At 39.7% G+C, this 23,102-nt stretch overlaps 2 protein-coding genes across 26 annotated transcripts in view; both read right to left on the reverse strand.

The window, feature by feature from the left end:
- The window catches only part of sox6 (SRY-box transcription factor 6), a 127,477-nt gene extending 120,651 nt beyond the window's left edge, over positions 1-6,826 (reverse strand). For 3 of the 4 annotated variants that reach the window (XM_047580821.1, XM_047580820.1, XM_047580818.1), the window contains exon 1: positions 6,311-6,826. The gene's annotated coding sequence lies outside the window, so the exon portion shown is untranslated. Of the gene's footprint in view, positions 1-4,537; positions 6,234-6,310 lie in introns of those variants that run through there. The other variant, XM_047580819.1, reaches the window with a different exon arrangement.
- Positions 6,827-13,515: 6,689 nt separating this feature from the next.
- Positions 13,516-23,102, reverse strand: part of plekha7b (pleckstrin homology domain containing, family A member 7b) — a 65,891-nt gene continuing 56,304 nt past the window's right edge. For 21 of the 22 annotated variants that reach the window (XM_047580935.1, XM_047580932.1, XM_047580956.1 and 18 more), the window contains 6 exons: positions 22,437-22,655; positions 20,608-20,835; positions 18,851-18,984; positions 18,444-18,592; positions 16,171-16,337; positions 13,516-14,181 (listed from right to left, as the gene is read on the reverse strand). In XM_047580935.1, the coding sequence (XP_047436891.1) occupies positions 16,195-16,337; positions 18,444-18,592; positions 18,851-18,984; positions 20,608-20,835; positions 22,437-22,655 (873 nt within the window). In that variant the 3' untranslated portion in view covers positions 13,516-14,181; positions 16,171-16,194. The remainder of the gene's footprint in view (positions 14,182-16,170; positions 16,338-18,443; positions 18,593-18,850; positions 18,985-20,607; positions 20,836-22,436; positions 22,656-23,102) is intronic. The other variant, XM_047580940.1, reaches the window with a different exon arrangement.

A 23,102-nucleotide genomic window follows, 5' to 3' on the forward strand; every position in this document is an offset into this window, starting at 1 on the left:
AGACCGTGGAGACCCGTGTAACTTGGATTCAAAAATACCTACTGCCTCCTAATACTACGGAGTACATAAACCTGATCACTCATATTTTACTGCTGTGGGATTTTAACCTTGTGACTCATTTTCAAGCCTAAATGTTAAAGTAATTCATGAACGATTTTTTATTTCTGTATTAGGGTTATTCATAACAAATATAAAAATTCAAATATACTCCATGCCATAATTCCCTTATTAGACAGAGAGCATTTTAGGACATTTTTCCCATTATATTTACATGGAAACTCTCAGCATCACAGCTGCCCGTCTTGGCTCAAGCTATATTTTCATGGAGTCCTTTAATGCTTCCTCCAAGGCAGTGGCTCGCCCATGGGATGGCCTGATCCACACACAATGGTGTTGGCGGTGGGGGTCACAAGGAAAAGGCTTGTTGTGACGCTTTTGTGTGTAAGCAGTGCAAAAGCCCACATTACACTAATCTCTTTTCCCTTGTTCACTCACAAGACACAATCTCAGGTCTTCAGAGCTTCTCCTATTCTGGTAGGACAAAAATCTCCTGGGGCAAAAGATCGCAGCTTCTTCTTCTTCTTTTTTTTTTTTTTTTGATTAGTGCCAGCGTTCTGCGGCAAGGTCACCCATACGCACACATAATGACCGTGTATCTGTCTATCTGTTAAATGCTGATACGCCGACAAATAACCATATTTTCTCTGAGACTAAAATAAAAGTGCGGCCGGAGTCAGTGATAGCCGTTACTGAGTCAAAATGATTAATAATCATTAATGCATGTCCCTCAAACTGCAGCTAACTAAATGTTTGCCGGAAAAAAATAGGCTGAGCAAAATGAACTTGCATTAAATTCTTTACCGAAATAACCGCAAAAAGAACATGAGGGCGACATGAGTGTTTGTTTAAAATTCAGTTTCAACCACCTGCACTCTTTTCACACACCCCGATAGCTCCCAGCCTTGGGTTGTATGCCGCGCGTACGTGTGTGTGTGCGCATGTGCGTGTCTGAGAGCGCATGTTACGTGTGCACTAATGCCTGTGTCCCTATTCCTGTGTGTGTGTGTGTGTGTGTGTGTGTGTGTGTGTGTGTGTGTGTGTGTCTTTGTGTGTGTGTGTGTGTGTGTGTGTGTGCATGTGCAGGGACTCCAAAATCCAGCACATTTTAATTACTGCCCGGCTGCACTGTGCTCCCCTTTGATATGGAAATATGCAACCATCTTCACACAGCCACTGTACAAATCTTCATCTGATTCATAAAAAACAATGAGCCCCACTAATTCCTCCACCTGATTACAGTCCCAGACCTGTGTCAGGGACATGTGGCCACCAACGCCCATCCAATTAATTCTACATATTAATGTGTGATTTAAAAAAAAAAAAAAAAAATCAACAGAGGCTCCTTACCATAGCCCGGACTGTTGCATTTTGAAGTTGTAGTTAATTATGCACAACTATGCTATGGACTGAAAGAAAATGTCCAATTATTTTGAGAAAAACATATTCAGTGGGAGAGTGAATGATACAGATCAAAATGGGCCACTTAGATTACTTGTGCAATTATACAGTTCCTGTGATGATACACATATTTAGATTTTTTTTTTATCTGTAATCCTTTAATGTCAGCAATACTGTTCACTTACAGCAGCCAAAGAAACACAGAGATCTAATAGAGAAGAAAAAAACTGCTGCTGCCCTCACTGATGTTCAGCAAGTGTTGGTGCACATAGGTGCTATTTGTTTCTGAATTAACACAAAAATTACTTGGAATCGAGTCTTCGGAATTAAAGGAATCCATGTTCTCGGAAAAACAAATCTCACTGTGAGCGCAGCAAATTAACTGCCAAAGGTGGATGAAATTCAAAATGTAAAAATGCTTTTTCAAACAACTGGCGTAGCTCCCATTTACACAACTTTTTATTCAGTATGTGAAAGCCTCAGAGGTAATGCCCCACTGTCTGCCCCTGATGACTCAGCTGACCCTCGATTTCATATTTCTCCTCTATGAGAAGACACGGACAGAACCCATAATTAATTTAGCAACGTTAATTATGTGTTACTAACTTGTCAGAAACTTGTTGTTTGAAGGGAACAAATTATTAAAAAAAAAGAAAAGAAAAAAAGCTATGTCATATTCCCATCAGTTTTGATCATTGTTGAAATATTCTACAGCAAATTAGATAACACTTAGATAGACAGATGTCACAACATGTGCTGCCACATTTATTACCTCCTGCGGTCCTCCAACCTTCTGCTGCCCCCCTCCTCTACCTTTACCAGGCCTGCTGTTGTTTACCTCCTCTCATCTTGTTTATTATCAGGTCCCTGCCACCGCCACCGCAAAGACAGGGAGACTAGTACCTGCGTACCCCCGCAGCCGCCCCGCTCCTCTATATAGCCTTGCACTCCCTGCCCTCATCCTAGCGTCGGCCTGTCACTTGGAACAAAATAGCTGTCTTTCTGTAAAACACGGTATATATGGAAAGGTGCCGTGATGTGCAAGGTCTCAGTTATGCGGTCTAAATGACATTTGGTTGGAAGAGACAGAGTGGCTTTTTGGATTTTGACGTTTCAAATCAAAATCAACAGTAGTGTTTATCCGTGTCAAGAGTGAAGACATTCTCGCAAAATATCTGAGAGATGGAAAGTATCACTCATGCATGCACACATGCCAAGGCATAAAGGAGCTCTCTCTGTCTCTCACTGTTTCTCTTTCTCTCACACACACACACACACACACACACACACACACACGAGTGCAGCGGAATAATAAAACAATGTCAGTATTACAAGAATTTAACATATCAAGGCCCAACAGCCTCATTATAACTGTGATTTTGAAATAATCTACATATTAAACACATTATTAATGTTGTTCCTAACACGGCTTTATCTGAAAGAGACAACACATTGCTATTATTTGTATCCCTCCTACAGAATTATGTCAGTATAAGAATGCTTTTTATTCCCTTCCTCACGCATGAAATCAGCTCATTATGAGTGAAATTGGTTGTAATATCATTAAAGAATTCAGTCTGACTGGGGAATACAGTCCGAATAAAACTGTTCACAGAAGAGCGAGACCGTAAAACGAAACCTACACATACCAGCACTTTCATTTGCATCACCGTGCGCCTTAAAACATAAATAACGGCAGAATCTTTTAAGCGGTGAAATCAAATAACGCTTCACGGTGACTGATATAGATCGCCGCTTTGGTATTCTTTTTTTTCTTGCGAGATATGTCATACTTACAACCAAATTCCCATATTCACATTTGCTTCAACTCAAAATTACCAAATGTATCTCAGTGTTAGTAACGTCGCCCACTGATGATCACATGTATGAGCAAGACATGAAAAATTATTCGCCCAGTATCACTTATAGCACCCTTCTTTTTGCATCTCCCCTCACCCTTTCTCTCACTACCTCTCCCTCTTTCTCCCCTGCTTTTTCTTTGATCCCACTAATTGCTGGCCCGTGAGCTTTAAACAAACCCTACCTGTAGATGATGAGGACAGTTAGAAAGACGTGTAGGACTACACGTAAATTCAGTTTGTGGCATGTAGCCTAAACTACTTTTCTGATGGATTCATTCTCGACATTTCTCTCCCTCTCAGTAAAATAACTGGTAAAAAGCCCCAGTGACAATGTTTAATAGTGGGGAGAAAATGTTTTTTCTCCTTCTGTTTTTTAGCAGCTCTTGCAATAGTAGAAGCATTGGACTTGGACAGGGTGCAGGATGTGTTTGGACAAGTGAGCCAGGTGACTTTCTTTCTTCATGTCAAAATGAAAGTCCTAAAATCTTTCAATCTTTGAGTGTCAGAGACTCTATATTCTAAGCTGAGTCTAGGTGGGAAACGCTGCCTTATTTCTCAGTCTTGCAAAAGAGAAAAAAAAAAGCTCAAGTGACCCCGAGATCCACCCGTGGATTAGTCTTTGTAAATACAGAAAACGCGCATGGCCAGTCAGTCACACATGTTTAAAAAAAAAATATCCCCCTGCGGTTTTTAGCTCATGTCAAACAAATGATCAGTTTCTAGACTAGTTTAACGTAAAACGATTGCAAATACTGTGCAAGAAAAGCCCATATGTCTTCGGCTATATTAATAAAACTGCAAATATATGTATATATATATATTTCGAGGCAGACTTGGTTGCACTTCACTTTACTCCGATTATTAAAATGTACATTTAAGTTGTATGTAACAGTGGATGTGCATAAAGGCGGACGGCGATTAATTGAGATGCCGGTAGTTCTTTTGTGCAAAAGAAAAAGAGTAAGAAATGTTCCAAAAAAAAAGAGAGAAAAAAACAAGCGCGGCTGGCATTAAAGGGCTGTAATGCTGCTTTTCACTCGTCCCTCTCTCGCTCTTTTGGTGAGCGACACGCTGAGCTGCGCCAGCCGTCAGAGACAAACTCTTATAGAGACAGAGCCGAGTGCCCCTGTATAGCAATCAGGACAATGTGCTGAATGGGCAGTCTAATTATAAATGTGCCATTTAGACTCGCGTTTGGTCCTCCAGGACCGCCTTACCTTATGAGGAGACTTGCGTGAACAGCCGCAGTAAAAGCAACTGTTCAAAACAAAATGAAGGATCACAACTTTCCACCGCAAAGGGACAGACCTTAGTGTTTGCTTTGCACTCAGGAGAGCTGCGCGTTGGAGGAGTTTTAAAAGGAGGAAAACGCAAAGGGATAATTAGTCTCATTAATTAACCACAGGTGTATTTGTGTGGTCAAAAGCGCACGGGCATTCGCCGTCACTGATTTAATAAATGAAGTGTCTCGTTCAGTAATAAAGTTTTACACCCATTCTCTTCTTATTAAAATGTGTTTATAACTCCCGCAGCAGTTTTGTAGGGCTCTGTTTTTTTTGCACACAGAGAGTGTGTCTAATTTTGGAAAACATCTTAAAAAGAGGGGCCGTCTCCGCGCTGCACAAGCACTCAGAAGGCTACCAATCTGCTCCGAAGATATTTTAGGTTGACTTATCCATTTATGATAAACCTGGAAAATAAACGATGAAGTTTGCGCGCCTAAATAAATATTTGCAGATGGACAGTGTGTTAAAAATGTTTGATTTTTTTCTTTCTTTTTTGCTTTCTTTCTTTTTTTATACAGATTAGTAAGAAAAGTTTCTAGCATGCTTTTAAAATATCAGAACAATAATTTTAGCCCGTGTAAAGGCCTGATTGTGCATTTTCGTAATAAGTATGTGCACTTTCCACAAAAGAACTTCTGTATGTTCCCTCCGAGGGCGCCGAGCTTCAGAGCTTTCGACTTAAATGGAAAACTGTCTGTTCGGGTTCTTCAAATGAACAAGCCCAGTGCGATTGTTGAATTTAATTTATGGCGTACGCATTCTTTAGATGTCAATTCCCCTGAACCCCCCCAAGAAAAGTTAAGGAAGAGCAAAATTCCCAGGCTGCATGGCTTCACTAAACTCTGTTTCCGACATTAAAAAATAGTAATAATAAAAATAACTGATAAATATCTACAGAAGGCATGGGCAGTTTTTGCGGGAGGCGACGGCACGGGAGCGTGTAAAGGTATAACGAGACATGACCGAAAGCTTCAAATGGACTTGTCCACCTCACACACAGACACAGGAAACCTACCAGGGCGCACGTCATTGTCAATGAATGGTACCGCTTTGTGGACAGAAGTGAAACTGCCACCAGCACAAGAAAGTTACGGGACATGTAAACACGGACACTAAGCCGCCGTGAACCTTTAATTATTTAACAGCTGATCAAGAATCGCCATCAAGTTGTGATGGTTAGTGAGAATGTTATCGGTGACAGCAGCCCGGCGCGGTCTAACGCCGCACTTTACACCGCGCAGCCTGTGTCCGCTCGCACGACTTCCCGCTGCTGAAATACACAAAGAAGAAAGAAAAATGACTTCAAACCTCCCAACGGCGATTCACGCTGCAGCTGCGTTAAGTTCTGAAAGTTACATGTCGAATACAACGCAGATTGATTCCGAGGCGAAGCAGAGCGAGTCCGAGCCAACGCGCCACTCTCGTCTCGCATCTACTACTTGGCTTGTTTTGGTGAAAGCGACGCATCAGACAGTCGCTATAATCAAAGTTTGACAGTCATTCTGAGTGCCACCAAATCCGCGTTCGTGTAGGTTAAACACGCAGATTACTTTCCAAAATGTGTTTTAGAGCAAAAAATTGCGCACGTAGCCGGGACGTTTCACTGACAGCGCGTTCGACTTTTAGGGAATCAGCACTAAAACACAAGGTGAAAATCCCCGGACAAGATAGCATGTTTAAAAGTACAGCAAGTGTGTTGTTTACCTTGATGTTGTGAGCCGTGGAGAAGATAATTGTGCGTCCTTTCCCTTGCGCAAAGAATACTAGACTCGGCTAGACTTTATAGAAAATGATCACTGAGCTATCTGTTGAGAGAAAACTTAAGTCTGCTCACACGGGGCGATAGGAGGGGATCCCGTACACTCTCTGTGAAGTTCAGTTGTCCAAAACTACAAGTACCTTTTGTTGTTCGTCTATCTGTTCTTTATCTCCCTCTCTCACACACTCAGACAAGAGAAGGCGATGGGTAGAGCTGCTGTCAATCTTGGCAATCAATGCGCGCAGCCATGTCGCAAGTATTCAAAGCATTTCCCGTCGTGCAACATCAGAAAGTGAGTGGCCAGGGCATTGATCTGAGGAAGGCAAAGAGGCAGGACTCCCCCTCCTCCTCCCAGACAAGAGATGCGAGAGAGAGAGAGAGAGAGAGAGAGAGAGAGAGAGAGAGAGAGAGAGGGTGAGGGGGAAGAGGGTGGTGGTAAAGTAAAAGTGGAGACGGTGAGGATGGTTGTTGCTGGCCGCTTTTAGTAAGTTTAATAAGCTTACTTAAATGAACATCACTTACAGACTACAGCAAAGTTAAGGACGACTTTTCCTCTCTAGAGACGCTGCACTTTTTTTTAAACGGCACATTTGAAAACGTATGTTGCGCAAGATGACAAAAGACGCGATGACTGAAAGTCGCTTAAATTCGCGGCTTCTTTGGAAGAAAACACACTCGCTCGGTATAAGATAATGGGAGAGATAAAGAGTTCAGGGACGAGATTACAGCTACCTGTGTGATGAAACACAAGTTATTTGAATAAATTAAATTAGCTCTCACTTCTTTACGACATTTTATTTTTACATTTAGAAAAAAAAGGTTTAGACTTACACGCCATCCTGAAGTCTACGGCTCTGTCTTAAATTTAATTGAGTAGATGTGGAAATACCTCAGCATCTCAGCTTTTTGAGTCCATTTTAAAATCATTATTATTATTTTTTTTTGACATCCTATGCAACTTGCGTTCAACTCAGTTTTCTTTTTACGCGTCAGATTTATTGTCATCACACTTGTTTATTAAACGATAATTAAATCCTTATAATTAAGTTTGCGCTTCAGAAGATAAAGAGACTAAAGATAAAAGACTTTGCTTCACGTCATGCTCAGTTTTAGTCACACGATGTAAATTTATAGAGCGGATTCAGAAATAAAAAAATATTGATGAGCAATTAAATGTATTTGTAATGAGGGCAGTGGTGCGCCAGAAAATGTTATTACATCTACTGTGCTGATACATTTTATTCTGCAGTTTGTGTGTGTGTTTCTATACGAATCTATAAAACTAAACAGTGCGTTAATGCAGACTAATTTAAAATTGTGTCAGACTGATGACAATTATTTAAGTGTTTTTAACAGACCCCAGAGAAGCCAAATGACAGGTGATATTAAAGCAAAGGTCCAGCGACTGACCCAGACAACCCACAGGTTGCGATCACTTGCCAAAACAGGAGCTCTGACAAAGAGACATTTATCTGTCTTGGGTGAGCATATGTTTTAGATTAACAGCTGGGCTTGAAGGAGGCCCGCAGATGTTAAACAAAAGAAATCTCAATAGAACCGATCACGTCAAAAAACAAAACAAAACAAACAAATTAAAAAAAAAGAAAGAAAGAAAATGAGCGAGATAGCTGACAGAAAAGTTGTAATCTATACATGAGCAGCATCAGTTTGTGATGATCAGGAGGAAAAAATACAAGACATAAGTGTCACATAATAGAAACTGGAAAGTTACTTACAAAGACAGGAGACAGCAGGAGAAAATTCAGATTGTTAACTGCAGAGTGACATAGAGCTAAAAGAGGGAGGAGAAGCACAGAAAGAGAGACAGAGAGAGGGAGAGAGTGACAGAAGGAGAGAGAGAGAGAGAGAGAGAGAGAGAGAGAGAGAGAGAGAGAGAACAACTCCACTACAACATCACATCAGCTCAGACTCTTGTGTGTCTGACTTTCCCTTTCTTTTTATTCCAGGTGATGTCAAACACATCGTGCCTCCATCAATGACCACCACCGTGTTATTTTGCACGTACATTCAGTTTAAAGCTCTTAATATTTTTTTCGGCTGTGTGTGACTGGACATATTCCTTCAGAGATCTGATGTAAGAAAGGAAGAAGGAAGGAAGGAAAGAAACACTTACCTTTACGAAATAAACTTTTTTTTTTCTACATCTACGATATTTTTCACATTCAGCAGTGTGAAACTGTGGGACTCTTCAGCCAGTTTACGCACTCATACAGAGTGAGCCACGCTTGGAATTATAGATGATAACAATCTGACACTGTAGTAGTTTTTCAGATCCGCGCAAGATGATTCATATGTGGTTTCTGCTGCGACTGTAGCCTCTTGAAGCAGCGGACTTTCACTCTTTCACCGCCCGGGTTGAAATGCTTGTTGGACGTGTCTCATACGCCACCTTTTGGACACTATGGGTAGCGCCTACAGATGTCCTCCATCCCGCAAAAATCAGGCAAACGGAAAAGATGCAAATCAGCGTGCACGGGCCTCAATATTTGCCTTTTTTTCTTTCCTTCTTTACAGTTATTATACTTAATACTGCTTTTTAAAATATGCTTAAATTAATTGGTATAATAATAAATACTACAACAATTTACTTCAAAGAGCTTGTTGCCTTGACACTATTACTTTCAATATGACACGACGAAAAGAAAAAAGGGATGCAAAAAAGACATGACTCATTACATTAGTTTAAAATTGATCTTAACCTGTACAGTGAGAAATGATTGTGCACAGAGCAGGTGTCAGCCAATGCCAGATAATTCTCAGAACACAAATATAGGCGACTATTTTTACAGAGGTGACTGTAATGGCTTCCTCTTTATAGCTTCAGATGGTGGTGTATGCAGCCTGCGTGAAGAGCAAAAGACAGTCCAACTTGTTGGGGGGTAAGGCAGACACATTTGCATACCCTGTGAGTCTTTGATGCATCTTGAAATTCAAGTCTAGCCCATAAATATTTGAAAAGGAGAGTGCATGAAAATCAACATTTTTGTTACATTAAATTAACATGTGTTCTTCTCCTGTTCTGCATGGTTAATTAGAGAACACCATTCAGCCAGTGAGTGAGGACGAAGGGGGGGCTGCTTTGATTACAGTGCAGCCAGAGCAGGTTTCAAAGGTGTGCAGCTGATTCATGCTTAGGAATAAAGTGATTAGTATTCTTGGTGAGGATTCACAATTACCTAAATTATAAAGGAGGGAGCTTTTAAAAGTTATACCCTTTTAAACCTTCGACTATAATATTAAAAGCAGTTAATGCTAATATGTCTCTGGACATGGAATAACCCATTTAATATTGTACTGCATTTTAACCCTAATTTTTAGCATTGCAGTGCAGACACATTCAGTAATTATTAACCCATCTGTGAGGTTATAACAAGAAATAAGGCTTTATTATGTCTAATATAGCATTAAAAATTGATTGTAGTAATTCATAGTCTTTGGTAGTTACACTATGGTACACATAAACACTATAAGCATGCAAGTGCATTATCACACACCAAATCATATATTTCATATCAAGCATGTGTAGTAAGCCACCCTGCATTTAGAAGTGTGCGGATGAGCAGACACATTCAGGAAGGTGTTGGCAAGTGTTAGTGCATGGGTATTTAAAGCGTGCATTGGCAGTTGTGCTCATCATATAGTGCCAAGCACAATGAGTGACTTCAGGATGTAGGGATAACTGTCGACGTTTCAAAATTAATTTCCGAATATAAATACTGTTTCCCTATGTACTGACCTCCAGTAACAAAGGATGAAATAATCATGAATAAACTTCTGAGATCACAAACTGTTTCGCTCACAGTCCCAACCGCTAACGAGGTCCAGTCGCAAATGAACCCAACTTAGTCATTACTGAACGCCAGATCATGCAATCAACTCAGACACTATTTGCATACATGCAAATCGTCTCTCTCCCAATTGGACTCGCAGTGTGGGATGCTCTGTTCTCATTAGCTGACCCAAATCTCTGACTTGTAACTCTGGATTTCATCAAAGTTTAGTCAGGATCTAATATTTCCTTTCAAGTTAACAGCGAACCACTGATTAATCATGTTGAAATAAGGAGTGCAACATGCCAATTCTAATCATGCGGTTATGAGGGACATCATCACGCGGGCCCTGCCAACAATACTACAGATTTACACGTATACAAATCTAAACTCATGAATATTAAACAATAATATATGGGGCTATGTGAGATAGTGCACCTCTAAACACATCACCTGCTCTTTGGTAGTTGAGACTTAATCAGGATTCTGGATATGAGGAAAATATTTCTCATTTTTCGTGTAACAGGAAATTACCGACAATTATGGATTTTTCCAACTTAGTTTTTTTTTTTTTTTTTATGTTTCAGCCAAACATGTTTTTATATTACAATATAATTTTCCACTAGAATCATGTCCTTTCATTTAAAGAAAGGAGCGCAAATTCATTTTTGGCAGAAGCGTTTTAAAAACATTAAGATGAATGCGTCACCGTTACATTGTTTTGCGGAGCTGAAGATGCATATGCTTTTCAGTGGTATCATGTAAAAGTAATAAATTGCACTTCGTTTGGTATGTATGTGTGCATGAAGCTGCTAGATTAAAGAGGAAGCCCAGGGGCATTTGGTTCATTTGCAAAGCAATTCCTTTTATGTACAAAAAGCCCAATTCACTGTAGGTATTGTAAAAGCCTTCCGTTTAAGGAACATGAGATTCATTTATTGTTTAACGTAACAGAGCACCTTATCAACTCACACTTAATCATTCATGTTGGAGGAATTGTGTTATCTCACGGTTTAATATATTAAGCGAGTAATTACTCAATGTTTAATATATTTACACGAGTGTCTCCCAAATGACAGCACCATTGTAAAAACTAGGAAATTGGCTTTAAAGAAGAAGATTCCATAAAAAGGTTTCTGCACACGGCTAGCTCAGTGTAGAGCAGCAGGACTGTAATCCAGCCTTCCCTCTATTCTTTTTATAGCATGCACACATGTTGGGAAGAATATTCAGTGATTCCTAACTCTTCAATTATTCAACAAATTCCATTTCTTACATATTAAAAAATGTACCGTATGTGGAACTTGAAGATGATAAAACAGCATAAAATACTATTTTGAAATCAAAGCACCTATTGCATTGGCTTTCTTGGTTTTGTATTTGTACAATTGGACTACAATCTGGATCCCCACGGTGTGTGCAAAGGAGGCACCAGCTGCGTTTCGACTGTAGTCTAATCCTCAGACATTCACGGTGAGTAACAATAATATTTATGTGATTGAAAAAGGTATCACTGGGAATCGCTGTCAAACTTCTCCTCTCTGCGCTTCCAGACTATGAATATGTTACAAATGCATTGTGCAGTGTAGTGAACAATATGGATCTGGGAACAAGGTCAGACTCCTCAGCATGGTGTCAAGAGGCTCGCTCTTGCAAGGATGGGCCGGGCAAAATAAATAAATAAATAAATAAAAAAGCACCAAAAAGTCAAAGCCTGCCTTTAAACACTGACACGAGTCTTTTACTTTAGGATTTTAAATGAGACATTTTATTTACTGCTACGTATTATCTTTTATTTACCCTTAAGTAAAAATACTTGCCTGTCATGATGCTGAGCAGCAGCCTCTCCTCCTCTGAAAAAGCATTTCTGAAGCCAGTAAGTATTTAGTAAAGGATTAATGCGGGAGGCCTTGATTGCGTTTAACAGAACAGGACCCAATTAGCATAATAGGCCCTCTTTCATTCTCTTTGAAGTCCAGAGCATAGAATAACAAATGTATATGAACCACCAGCCAAACGTCAATACATGGAAATGCCACAATCCTCAGTGGAGGGTCTTGGGCGAATTTTTGCAGGAGGAGGGAAAAACATCCCATTTTATTGCAAAATAAGCAGAATGGAGGACGTGATTGGTCTTCTAGCCACCAGGGCCAGCAGGCTCCATGGGGCCCTGATCCTGGAGGAGAGAGGGAAGTGGAGGGGATGCGGCTGCTGAGGGAAGTGCATCCTCTCTCTCAGGTGTTTTCAAAGCACACCAAGACGCGGAGCCTAAGTAATTACTCTCCAATTAAAGTAAAAGATGTCACTTGGGAAGGAGCCGCAACACAAAGGCTCCCCGAGCCAAGCAGGGCGAGGGCGCTGTCTCTATTAAAAGTGCGTGCCTCACCTCCCACCAGTTAATGCAGCAGGATGATTCATGAGAAATGTAACATGATAAATATTTGTCTTGAAACCCGTTGCGTTTGGTAATAATGGCACAATTCCACATTCAATCTAAAAACACATTCTCTATGTTATTTTCCCTTTGAATCTGAAGTTCAATAAATTTATTTCTCAGAGGTTTCTTTCACAATTGCAATGGAGACACGGTTCATGATTTAAAGATATGAATTCTGTACTTCAGAATCCGGAGTTATTAGTATCCACCTTCTTGGTTGAAAATACATGGAATTAAAAATGCCCTTTTGAGATGAAAAAGCTTTGAACTTAAGAAACATTTCAAGAAGCCTCTCTCTTTTTTGTATTGAAAGTTCACCTCCTTTGAGCATGCCATAGTTTGGTTCCCTTCTCAAATAATAGAATGAAGTTTAATAGGTCGAGGCAATCAATGTGAAGGTTCAAAGAGAATCTCGGATCTATGAAGAGGGCACATTTTGTAATTTTCCTTTGTACATGATTTGAATAAAGATACAGTCAATAAACAGCATCAGTGAAATGTGTTGAAGAACAAGGGCTCCTTTAGGTTAAAGGTTAATAATTTAGGTCACATTCACTAATATGGAATTTTAGCGCAGCAACATTGTACTGATTTTGCAGTGGAGATCGATGATGAGGACTGTTGTTCTGGGCATCATGTGTAAAATTACCTTTGACTCTTACTGGAGGCACAGGGGGAATGCCAATGTGTCATCTGAAACATCAGAACATCTTCTCTGTCTTTGAATAGTGAGCTCATTTCTCTTCGCACGAGACTTTTACTCCAAAACTTTTTATAGTGGGTTCATTTTTCTTTAAAAAAAAAACAAAACAAAAAAAAATGTAGCCATAAGCTACCTCTACATTATCGTCAACAATGATTTGAAATTAATAAAAAGTCTTTAAAAACAATACTGAAATAAATACATACATGAAAAACCACATACTGTGTTAATATCTTTAATATTCACATTTTTATAAATTTCCAGCGTCCCAACCTTCCCAAGTCACACAAAAAAATACGTTAAAGGTTATTTTTATCCTGATGTAAGCAAAAATAAAATTCATTTTGGCAAGCCTAAAGGAGACTGGCAGTGCTACAGGTACATACAGTATGAGATTTCAAGTGGTTTGGAGTAAGAATATTATCTGAGGACTGACAAAAATACTATTATCATGACGCATTTAGTACCTCTTGTTCTTAACATTCTGTACCTGAAGAAAAAAAAAAGGTTTCCATTTGAGTCGCGCTGCAAGAAAAAGCAAATCAGATATATCTTGAAAATATGATACAGTGTACAATTCAAAGTGCAGTACCTCGTAGAAAATATTATTTTTTTCATTAATAGAAGATTAACATTTGTTAGACACTTCCATAGTTAATAAGCACAGCAGCTCGCATAGCAAAGCCTGCTCAGAAAAATCGTCTTGGAAACAATTTAACGAGTCGATGCTGAGTGTGCCTCAGAGAGCAAGTTAAATGTTTACTACTCTTTCTCTATTGCTGTATATAAAGATGTCCCAGATCAAACATAATCCTCTTTTCGTGGGGAATCCAGTGGTTTGTTGTCATTGTGAAATAGCACCTCAGTGTCCAGAAATTGCTTGAGCTGAGAAGAGATAAGAAAGACAAAGTAAGTATGAGAACCAAAACAGGAAATACCAGAAACAAAAAGAATTAATAACAAAAAAAGAAAATGCTGCAGATTTTCTTCCATTTTTGGGGAGCTTTGAGTGAAGGAGTCCAGGCTTAAAATGGTTTTGACTTTAAAGTGACCTGCACATTACTAAAGTGAACGATTGATGGGGGAGTTGTTAAATATAATATCAGAGAAAAGGCTAAAAACTGATACAAAAGCTACAAATAAACCCTTATACTCCTCAGATGAAAGTTGGTTGGTGTACAGCTGTGCAGACTATCAAACAGCAACAATGTGCTTTTATTCTTAAAGTCGTCATGGAACAGATTGCCCCTATTGTCCTGAGCATTCACACCCTATACATAGAGAGACACAGTTATTGTTATTGGAAACATATTTCCAAAATGTTAATGTACACTCCCTAAGTGCAGGATGAGTCATCAACATTTATAAATAGTTTTACATCAAGTGACAATGTGTACAATGCCATTAAAAAGACTTTTTCCGGCTGATGCATACACTGATCAGACACAATGTTTTCAGTAACCAATGATGACGTGAATGATTTCATCACCTCCTCCAGCCATTCTCGGCAGGACAGTGTGGACTACCACACCACGAAACTGTTTAGCAACAGTTCTAAAAACAAGGGACACAATCCAAAGTGTTGAGCTGGCATCCAAACTCCCCAGATCCCAAACTGATCAAGTATCTATGGGATGCTCTGGGACAGAGACCCCTTCCCTCGACCCTTAGGATCCAAAGACCCCCACTAACAACGTCCTAGTGCCAGACACCACAGGACATCATCAGAAGGCCCATAACCATTCTCGGAGGAGTTCCAGTTTTGGAGTCCTACACAATATGAGGCTGGAGGCTCTAATGTTGTGGCTGTTGGGTGTATGTGGCATATGCTGCAAGGCATTTTGACTTGATGAGGAGTTTGAAACGAGCCCAGTTATAGTCACTGTGATCGTTGTCATGGATGCAAAACTGTGTAGTCACAGAGTAACGTGTCCTCTAACGGCACGTCTAAAGCTACAAAAAAAAAAAAAAGTTTAGAACATAAGTATCACACACACACACAGAGAGAGAGAGAGAGAGAGAGAGAGAGAGAGAGAGAGAACAACAATACACTGAAAAGCATGCAGCTCCACAGGTTCTCAAGAAACAAATATTCCTCATAAAACGGACAATAAGACATTCACATCATGCCAGGCTGAACGGAGTTAGCTCATGCTTGAGTTATACTGACAGGTCGAAGCTCAAATGGAACTAGATGAATTGTTACTGTGTGTGTTCATTTATCAACACTTGATTGTTGTGTGGTTGTGCTTTAATCATCAACCCAAGACTTTAGAAATTTTGAAAACCAAATCTAGCAATAACTACGTTTAATGATAGAATATTTGTCACCATTGGCTGACTGTTGGATTTAATTATTTCTTCTAATAAAGCAGTATAATGACAAGCCTTCTAACTGCATTTACAGTAACAACAGTGATGTGTAGTGTTTTTTTTTTCCTGCCAGGCTACAGATGGGGAGCTAATTGGTGCTGAGGAATGCAGCTGTGCAGACTACTGAACTGTCAAGGTGCTAAATCAAAAGGTGTCTCTTTTGTTAATTATACACAATGGTACAAACAGTCGTGTTCGTTTGAGCCCTTTCTTTTCTCAACCAGCCATAAATATTTTGGCAGTTGTACAAAAAAAAAAAGAAACAATTTACACACAATTATCACAGTGGGATGAGCAGACTGCCTGCAGATGTTTGTTTTGATTATAATGGGAGCAGAGGCAGGGCTTCCCTAGCCTAGATAGATTGTGTTTCCTACAATCACAACAGAGCCTGTAAGCATGCAGTGAGGTGCGAGGCACACACAGGAGCCCCTTGTCTGAGAGAATTAGCGAGGCATCGTAAACATTAGTAGCATTGCACATGCACGCGTTAGGCCTTACTTTGCTTTTTTGTTTTTTTTTTGATTAGACAAATGTGTAGTGAATCCCGTTGTTTAGTGGAGAGGGCGGCGCCAGAGATACAGGAGGAGCAGGAGGAAGAGGGGGAAGAGGAGGAGGCGGAGGAGGGGGCGGGGGAGGAGGGTTAGGGATGTTAACCTGTGGTGGAACTATGAGGAGAGAACAAAAGGAGGAGAGAGAGAAAATAACAGTGGTGGTTAGTCGGCTCAGGTTTAAGGCCACAACAAAAGGTAACAGTGGTTGAACACACAACGCAGCCATGACAGTGTTCCAGCGTTCGGTGACTTTTTATTAAGAAAAACAAAGTAGCTGCAGAGTAAAGAGCAATGTCACTGTATATGTTGTTTTATGAACGAACCAGGTCAACATTGATGACTATTAATGGATATATTGAATGGATAGAAATCACATTAAAATGTAGGCAGCACCTGGAACTTTGTTTGGTTTTATGTGGCATTACACATGACACTTTCTTCTAGTTTGTCTTACTTTCTTTATAGTTTCTTACCTTTGGCATGAAGTAATTGTGATTGTGTTACTTTTACTGTTACAGTGTTGTAACATTTCACACTGTTATTCATATAATCAAAGACACAATTGATAGGACAGTAAATTTAAGAATTCACAAATAACCTGAAAATGTGGATAATAGGAAATGTAAACTAGAAGAACAGTAGTGAACACTTTCAGATACACCATGAGGTTAGGGTTGCAACAACTATCTTTGCGGTCCAAAATGTCAGAAAAGTCTTAAAGCTGTCTTTTTTTTTTTTTTTAAGCTCAGTGTTTTCTTTACAATTGAGCTCTGAGTCAAACAGATATTTGTAACTGTCAGCAGTTTGGGCCTGCTCTGTGTCTTTGGAGTCTGTCTGTGTTTTCTCAGAGAAAAAAAGAAGAAGAAAAATAAATTTAAAAAAAAGAAGAAAAAAAAAATACTTTGAACGTCACTAAAAGTAGGTTTAATGTTGGTACTTAGATCAAACATTAATAATAATGCTAATAATACAGTTCTGTGCCGACTGTAAGACAATGTGCTCCATGAATGGCAAAGGCTGAATGATTTGAAGATTTCTGACAAGAAAAGACGTCATTAGGGTGGTAAATGCCTGCGGTTAATATCTCCTTCAGCCCATGAACATTTGATCAGCTTCAAAGTCAAATAAGCAGTGGATGTTTGAAGAGGCCCTGCACAAGAAGTTTATTTTATGAATCGGTTTCCAGTGCAATATTAGTAATTTATTCCAAGATTCCTTACCAGTAATTACAAAAGACCATATTATTATTAATAAAATATATAGTGCATGTGTTTGCAGTGACGAATATTCCTGCCAGCGTTACTGAAGTCTCTCATGCATAATACTGTGAAACAGACTCTTCTTTTTTCTAATCCAGGGATTTGAACGTGCACCCCGTATCTCACTTTAACACCAAAGGGAGAGAAAGTCATTGATTCAGTTTCCACTGACAAGATGCCACCAGTTATATTCTCTGGCATTTTTCTATGCTAGAAATAATGTTATAATTGTTGACTTTGCTTCACTGTGCATATTAAGCTTCCCCACATGCTGACAGCTTGAGTGTTACTGTGTGTGACAGATACGTGCGTGCATAGGTGAGTGAATGTGTGTGTGTGTGCGAGAGAGAGCGAGCAAGGAAGACAGACTGACAATCTGCTGCAGCTACAGTGAAAATTAACTTGCCTGTCTGCTGTAGAGTATGAAAGAGATGAGATGTGAGCGCAGTGTCTTTTATGCAGGTTCAGAGCTGCGTTCAAAGCAGCAGCAATGGTATGCAGATGGAGAGCAGAGTTTGACTTGGTCATTGATCAGCACACAGAATGGCCTCATCAAGCGATTCCTCCCCTGTCTAAAAGATTCTACACGGATTGCAATTAGAGACTATCTGAGCTCCTAATAAGGAATAATGTTCAGTTATTAGGAAATACCCAGCCTTATGGCTTGACTCTGCACTTTACGCCCTTCTCATCAATCCAGTATTCTTGAAAGGCTTGCTTCTCTCCCTTTATCCCTTCTGCACCCATATAATGTCAACCTGATGGCAGGAGAAGTTTACTCCAATTTATTTATTTATTACTTTATTCGTTTGACAGATAGGTAATTCACTTTAAAGTATCTGTTCAATATTTATTTTTATATTTTTTTTACTGTTTTTGCTACAGTTGCCAAGAAAAGGTGTACAGTACCATCTGCAGTTAAATGGACAGAAAATGATTTCTAACTGTATGAATGACCAACCTGTGACTAGTTTGCTTTTGAGCGAAGCCTCTGAGGCGAGTGCGTACGACATGGTGATGATCCTCTCCTGCTCCTGCAGAGCTGAGTCGAGTGCCACCAGCCCCACCTCTGGCTTGTCCACAGACACGGTCGCTGCTAGGTTTTGCACACTGTGCCAGAAAAGAATTGAAAACACAGACCAGATAAAAGAAAAATATGATGCACGGCCTTCTGTAAAAGCAGCCTCTCTCCACATGCCCTACATGGAGCTCAGAAAGAAGCCTGAGCTCCAGGTCAGTTTCTTCCAGTCTGAGGTCAATCATTTCCAACAAACGGAGTATCTCAGCCCTCCTTGAAAACCCTGAATCCGCTGGATGTCAGTGACATTTAAATGGATCTTCAGCATTATTTAATCAAAGTTCATCTACCTGGACTTTGCCAAGATGGTTTTGATGCGCTCCACCTTACGATGGCGGTCCTCCACCTCCTCAGGACTAAGTGGCTCCTCCGGCTCTGAATCCACATAGCGTTCCGGGATCAACACTTTCTGAGGCTTGGACAGCTAGAAAAAAGATGCAGCATGTGTTGAGTTTGTCTGTGTCGTTGTGTGCACATAAATCATCCAGTACCTACCCGTACTGATATGATGTGTCACCATTATTACACAAAAACTGTATTTAACTGCTTTCAGTTTATGTCATATATGACTGTACTATTACTATACTATTGCTACCATATCAGCAAAGTTAATAGCATGTTCTCTATGTTCTCTTTTTGTCTCTTTCTTGCATTTATTTCCTTTTCAAAGCTTTTCCTTCCAGACTCAATATGCAACTCAGCAGACCCTTATACACACACACAGTATACAACCTCCTATGTTTTGTAGATGCCCTGTAAGGGGTTGTGTTGCTTGTGTTTAATAATAAAAATAATATTAAAAATTAATACAAATCGCTTTATTACAATCTTCAAACACAGCAATGCATGCTGTAGCAGTGTGAATCTGCAAAACTATTTAAATACATTAATCATATGAAACGTATTAAGTATGTATTAACCTATTTAATGAATATTACAATATGTTAATGATGAGAGCTGTAGTTCTACATTGAAGTATGGGTGAGAAGGTTTAAAGGTATATCAAGGTATAAGTGGATATCAAAAGGATAAACAGAGTTCACTATAGAGTAACATGCATGATAAATCTGCATAGATGGCTCCGGAAAATCTGCTCTTTTTTCTATTTCTTTTCTTTCTTTTTTGTAAGAATAACTCCATCCATTAGTGAAACCTGATATGTACAGACAGAATGTGCAGCACTCTCATTACATCTCACTGTGACTGTGTTCTTACCCTGGTAATGCCCTGATTAAAGTTCACTACCTCATGTAGCTGGAATACAAACATTTTCTTCTAACTTTCACATAACTTCATAAGTTTCGCTCGCCTGCCAGCCATCCAATCATGCTGCTTCAGGACAACATTGGGGAAAAAATAATTGATTTTGCTAGTGTCATTCATCATCTAAACTCGTGCTTTCATGCTTCCACACTTCGCCGACCTAAAAGGCAAAATTTGTTTTGGTCATGAGATTGACACTTCAGGGTTTTTAAAGTAATCTACCAGAAGTAGAAAGTTACTCTGAGCTCACCATGGGCAGGAATTGTGACATTACAGCTACATTCAGACGGCCCTGATACGATTTATACAAGTGTGATGTTGAAATAAAAAGCCTGCATGGCATATAAAGAGCATTGAGAATGGACTTAAAGTGCAAAAGGACACAACTTGTCTCCAGCAATTAAAATATTGGCCAAAATAGAAAACATTTCCCATTTGCTTACATGGATTCTGGGGTTTTCAGTGAGGGAGGGCTCTCTTGTGTCATTAATCAGGTAACTAAGTAACCAGGGTAATATTTTTATAGAAAATGCCAAAACTATTTTCAAAGCAGAATATTTCTATACATAAATCAGCCCTGGAGGGGATCTTTACACTTGCTAGTGTCAGCCAAAAGTGTTTCAAGTTGCTTACTTTCTATGAAATTCTGTGCAAACCACTTTTTTTTTTTGTACATTTTGGACTGTAGATACACAGACAGGTTTGATGTTTCTGTTTAGTGCTTTGCTTGCACAGTATTTCTATTGGACGTCTGCATTTCTTAGATCAGACAAAGTTAACTTACCTCTTTGTTGAGGTCCAGGTCATAGTCCAGTGGTTCCAGATCAACCTCATGGGTGGGAGGGGTTGTGGCCATGGAGCGGAAGGTCAGCCATTCATCCGAGTGTGAGCGGGGTCTCTCTTTGTGCTCAGGAGGTCTTTCCTCCCCCTGGACACTCCTAACTCCCTGAGCTTCCTCCCCCTGCACAGCCCTCTCAAGCAACTGCAGGTCAAAGTCCTGCTCTCTCTTCCACTGGACAACGCACACAGGACAAAATATAGACTGTGAAACAAGTCACTGCAGGACACTGCTATCACATTGTCTGGACTAAGAGTTAAACTGACTTGTTTCACTAGTCTTCACACATAAATTTAACTAGTACATGATTTTAAACGGCACATACGGTGTGTTTCAGTGTGTGTGGGTATGGGTGGGTGAGGTGTAAAAAAGAAAAAAGGAGGACACATGCATAGATGAGTATGCATGCTTATATGGAAATGAAGTGTCTCAAACCCAGCATGCTACAACTCTCTACAACAGGGATAAGGTGGACAGCACAATGTCACAGAAACAGAGGACTTCAGCCAAACTGACAGGTTCACCAAACACAGCCCTTATGCAATGCAGTAAATAAAAAAAAACATGGCAATATGAGTTCTTAGAAACGTATGTTTATTTTATTGTTTTTTTGCAAACATCACATTAAAATAAGTGATCTTTTAATTAGCAGTACTTAGCCAATAGAAACACTGAGCAGACACTAAAATCACTGATGTTTCACCTACGGTTTGATATGAAGTGGATGTTATAGTCATTAGCATCGTTCAAATAAAATGCTTCCTTTCCAAAAGATAACTGGGATAAAACCCTTCACCTTTACCGCCATAAAAAACAATCATGCAAGAAAGAGGCTATGGCTTAAATAAGTATTGCTCAGTGCATGTAAGGAGTTTGGTCAGTAGGAAATAAGTAGGCGCTCCCTCCTCTTCCTCTCTCACACACACACTCACACACACACACACACACACATAAACAGACTGCTTAGAAACAGCAGCAGAACAGCAGGCTCTAATATCTAAATGAGAGACAGGACTCAGGCACAAGAAGAAGACAGTGTGGTAGTGAAGTGTGGAATGCGCCAAATGATCAGTGAGGACCAGTAAGAAGGAACAGATGAAGCAATATTAAGCCCAACAACACAGAATAATGAGAAAGACACAAATTGATGAATGTGAGGGGATGAGGTAACTAGTGTGTTATGTGTTTCGTAAGCAAGATCTATTATCTGTTAACATTTACTGTGTGGAGGATTAGTTTGTAGTGAACACGTTCCACGATGATATATTCCTATAATTAGTGTGAATATGGTATGCACTTTCCTAGGGAAAGCAGAAACTGTAATCCTTACACTCTCATATATAAAGGCATTTTCCACAGAGGACTTTTCAAAGGTTCAAACGTTATAGGAGGAAAAGAAAGCACTATAATAAAAATGTCTGCATTCTCTTAAGCTGATTCAGTTTGGGGAGGCTTGTATCCTGCATATTTGCTTGCCATCATTCTTAGAACAAAAATCAAACTGAGCCAACCTTGCTTTTTTTTCTCTTATAACAAGTCAGAATGTACGCAGTGAAAAAGACCTTAAAAATCTGACATGCATTGAAGAAGCACATCTAGCGTTAGAGTTACCATGCTGCACTGATTTAATAGTTTATTATCTACCATCTACAAGGAACACAGAAGAGACAAACTACACTCAGCAGAGACATGCATCACTACTGTGCATCGCCACACTTGGTTTGGTAGTCGTCATGCGTGAGAGTGCGACATGTGATACTGCTCTAGTGACGTACTGATCCCAAGTCCGCTGAAAGTGGCCGTGAGGATGTGGTGCGCGGCGATGAAGAGCCCTGGCGGTCTCCGTGACTCAGGGTGCGTTTGCGCTGGCGGACGAGGGCCTTCTGGTGCCTCTTCATCCTCTCCAGCTGCTCATCAGCACTCATCTTCCCCCTCTGCTGCTGCTGCGCCGGGTCCCCAGAGTACAGACGCTCCAAGGCACTTTTTGGTCTCTCCTGAGAGGAGTGGGAGGGAAGAAAGTTGACAACAGGAGCAAAACGTGCAGCCGAAAGCAAAGAGGTGAAATTGTAACGAAGCTAATGAAAAGGAGAACGCATAGTTCATTTTTAGCATGACATAAAAAAGATTTACACTTAAAACACAGATGTTATTTATTTTCTCCTCTAGAATAATTCTTATACAAATCATTAGGTTTATGGAATAGTTTAACAGTTTACTGTATTTTCATCCATAAAATGGTGGTCTGATAAATTTCTTATAATTAAATTGTGAAGATACATTTTACCAAAATCTTTTTGTTTGTTTTTAGAACTTTTTTAAATATTTAAGATTGACTTGAATTTCTATCATGTCATTTTCAAATACTGGAGAATACAAATATTAAGATCTGAATCTATAGGTGATGCTATAGAAATTATTACTAAAGTATTCAAATACTGGTA

Source organism: Mugil cephalus, chromosome 3 (genome assembly GCF_022458985.1).
Source record: "Mugil cephalus isolate CIBA_MC_2020 chromosome 3, CIBA_Mcephalus_1.1, whole genome shotgun sequence".
Lineage (NCBI taxonomy): Eukaryota > Metazoa > Chordata > Actinopteri > Mugiliformes > Mugilidae > Mugil > Mugil cephalus.